This window comes from Terrapene carolina, unplaced genomic scaffold (assembly GCF_002925995.2).
Source record: "Terrapene carolina triunguis isolate 2854851 unplaced genomic scaffold, T_m_triunguis-2.0 Scaffold50813, whole genome shotgun sequence".
Taxonomy (NCBI): domain Eukaryota; kingdom Metazoa; phylum Chordata; order Testudines; family Emydidae; genus Terrapene; species Terrapene triunguis.
Genome location: NW_020715164.1, coordinates 3,125 through 6,874, shown reverse-complemented (window position 1 = coordinate 6,874; position 3,750 = coordinate 3,125). Strand labels below are relative to the sequence as shown.

Below are 3,750 nucleotides of genomic sequence, written 5' to 3'. Positions count from 1 at the left end.
AAAATTATTAGGGTTGTGGAACAGCTTCCCAATGAGGAGAGATTAATAAGATTGGAACTTTTCAGCTTGGAAAAGAGATGACTAAGGGGGGATATGATAGAGCTCGATAAAATCATGACTGGTGTGGAGAATGTAAATAGGGAAGTGTTATTTACTCCTTCTCATAACACAAGAACTAGGGGTCACCCAATGAAATTAATAGGCAGCAGGTTTAAAACAAACGAAAGGAAGTATTTCTTCACACAACACACAGATAACTTGTGGAATTCCTTGCCAGAGGATGTTGTGAAGGCCAAGACTATAACAAAAGGCAAATAGAGTGCCCATCTTTAAAAAAGGGAAGAAGGAGCACCTAGGGAACTACAGACTGGTCAGCCTCACTTCAGTCCCTGGAAAAATCATGGAGCAGGTCCTAAAGGAAACCATTTTTAAGCACTTAAAGGAGAGGAAGGTGATCAGGAACCATCAACATGGATTCACCAAGGGCAAGTCATGCCTGACCAACCTGATTGCCTTCTATGATGAGATAACTGGCTCTGTAGATATGGGGAAAGCAGTGGACATGTTATATCTTGACTTTAGGAAAGCTTTTGATACGGTCTCTCACAGTATTCTTGCCAGCAAGTTAAAAAAGTATGGATTGGCTGAATGGACTATGGGGTGGATAGAAAGCTGGCTAGATTGTCCGGCTCAATGGGTAGTGATCAACGGCTTGATGACTAGTTGGCAGCCGGTATCAAGCAGAGTCCCCCAGGTGTTGATCCTGGGGCCCGTTTTGTTCAACATCTTTATTAATGATCTGAATGATGGGATGGATTGCAGCCTCAGCAAGTTTACAGATGACACTAAACTGGGGGGGAGAGGCTGCCCTTGGGAGCCAGCGGAGGTCACTCAATTAGGGTAAACTGCAAACAGAATGGGGCAGACAAACCCCAAAAGCTGGTGGATATTCCAATACTTAGATTTACCAACCCAGCACAAAACACATTCTATTGTACCTCACTGATTACTCAGAAGTCCAAATAATGCAGTTTCTTTAAAGTGCCCAGCCTCAGGCCTCTGTCCAGACACACATGTCAGATATGATGATGATTACTGAAAATCTTATCTCATCATATAAAAGAAAGGGTTCTTCCAACCCCAAAAGATCAGCCACACACCCAGGTCCAATTATAACTTAGATCTTACCCAAAATACATGCTTATAGTCAATTCTTGTTAACTAAACTAAAAATTATTAAAAAAGATAAGAGGTAGAGTGTTGGTTAAAATATCAACATACATACAGACGTGAGTTTAATTCCTTGAGGTCCAGTTACATAGCAGAGATGGTGAGTTTGTATTGGGCCAAAAGAAATCTGATGAGGTTCAACAAGGACAAGTGCAGAGTCCTGCACTTAGGATGGAAGAATCCCATGCACCGCTACAGGCTGTGGACTGACTGGCTAAGCAGCAGTTCTGCAGAAAAGGACCTGGGGATTACAGCGGATAAGAAGCTGGATATGAGTCAGCAGTGTGCCCTTGTTGCCAAGAAGGCTAATGGCCTAGCGGGCTGCATTAGTAGTATTGCCAGCAGATCGAGGGAAGTAATTATTCCCCTCTATCCGGCAGTGGTGAGGCCACATCTGGAGTATTGTGTCCAGTTTTGGTCCCCGCACTACAGAAAGGATGTGGACAAATTGGAGAGAGTCCAGCAGAGGGCAACAAAAATTATTAGGGGTCTGGGGCACATGACTTTCGGGAAGAGGCTGAGGGAACTGGGGTTATTTAGTTTGCCGAAGAGAAGAATGAGGGGGGATTTGATAGCAGCCTTCAACTACCTGAAGGGGGATTCCAAAGAGGATTGATCTCAGCTGTTCTCAGTGGGGGCAGATGACAGAACAAGGAGCAATGGTCTCAAGTTGCAGTGGGAGAGGTCTAGGTTGGACATTAGGAAACACTATTTCACTAGGAGTGTGGTGAAGCACTGGAATACGTTACTTAGGAAGGTGGTGGAATCTGCTGAGAGGTTTTTAAGGCCCAGCTTGACAAAGCCCTGGCTGGGATTATTTACTTGGTGTTGGTCTTGCTTTGAGCAAGGGTTTGGACTAGATGACCTCCTCTTCCAACCATAATCTTCTATGACTCTATGATTCTATGGTGTTCCTGTCCTCTGTTTGCCAGAAGCTGGAAATGGGCAACAGCATATGGACCACTTGATGATTACCTGTTCTGTTTCTTCCCACTGGAGAACTTGGGATTGGACACTGTTGGAAGACAGGATACTGGGTTAGATGGGCCTTTCATCTAACCCAGTATGGCTGGTCTTATGTTCTTAGGGGTCCAATTACCAGCAATTAGAAAATTGCCAACCCAGTGAGTTCTTAACATACCGATTTCCCAGTTTGTCATGCTGACACAGCACTGTAAGGCCAGGAAAGGAATAAATGTCTCTTTTACTGTCCAGTAAGTGATTCAGGGAAGAGGGCCCGGCACCAGGACACCAGCCAATTTTCTTCACAGATCTTGGTCTAAGAGCCAGAGGACCAGAAGAAAACTTTAGTTACCTTTATTAGTAATGAGGTGGAGCAGCCTGTCCCAGATCTGTTTGGTCCTCACCCCATAGATGATGGGGTTTAGCATGGAGGGCAGAAGGAGGTACATGTTGGCAATGAGAATGTGGAAATGCAAGGCCACATTGCTACCAAACCGGTGCATGAGGGAGGAGAAGAGACCTGGTATGTAAAAGGCTAAGATGGCACAGAGGTGGGAACCGCAGGTCCCAAAAGTCTTGAGCTGGGCGTCCTTTGTGGGGAGGCTGAAGATGCCCCTTAGGATCTCGATATAGGAAATGGCGATAAAAAACACATCCAGACCCTTCACACAGAATAGCACAAAGAGGCCGTAGTAACTACTGACATGGGTGTCAGCGCAGGCCAGCTTCACTACGGCCATGTGCTCACAGTACGAGTGGGGGATGATGTTGGTTCTGCAATATGGCCACTGCCTTGCCAGGAATGGATAGGGCAATACGAGTATGCTGCCGCGCAGAACCACAGCCAGACCAATCTTGGCCACCACTGGGTTTGTCAGGATGGTGGAATGTCTCAGGGGATCGCAGATGGCCACATAACGATCCAAAGCCATGGCCACGAAGATCCCAGACTCCATTGTTAAGAAGCAGTGAATGAAGTACATCTGTGTGAGGCAGGCATTAAAATCTATCTCCCTGGAATTGAACCAGAGGATGCTCAGTGATTTGAGAAGGATGGACGTAGTCAGGACCAGGTCAGTGACGACCAGCAGGCAGAGGAAATAGAACATGGGCCCATGGAAGTTCGGCTCCCTCTTCACGACGAACAGGATGGTTATGTTCCCCAAGAGGGCTGTGACATACATGGCGTAGAAGGGGATGGAAATCCAGACATGGGCCGCCTCCAGGCCAGGAATGCCCAGCAGGATGAAGGTGGAGGGGTTGGTGAAGTCAGTTGTGTTGGAATCTGACATGCAGTAGTGGAGAAGGTGTCCAACTCTGAGGCAGAACGGTGTCTCCTGCATGTACCGTACGTTCCCCTGACTTCCTGTACATGCCCAGTCTCTAGGGTGATGGTCGCAGTACAAATGCCTGGATGGAGAGACAATGTTAATACGAGACATTACGTACACACTTCACTCTCATGAGTGAAGCAGATTGGTCGCTCTTCGCACACTGAAAAATGAATTTTCATTATTCAGAGAAATGAATTATGAACAACTGGCCCTACTAATGCCA

General features: G+C 46.4%; 1 protein-coding gene across 1 annotated transcript; it reads right to left on the bottom strand.

Annotated features, from left to right (window-relative positions):
• Window positions 1-2,545: 2,545 nt before the first annotated feature.
• Window positions 2,546-3,485, bottom strand: LOC113405780 (olfactory receptor 52R1-like; the record flags this gene model as incomplete). The annotated part of the gene is made up of 1 exon (XM_026647030.2): window positions 2,546-3,485. A coding segment is annotated over exon 1 (940 nt), but the record flags the coding sequence as incomplete, so codon positions are not given.
• Window positions 3,486-3,750: the final 265 nt, after the last annotated feature.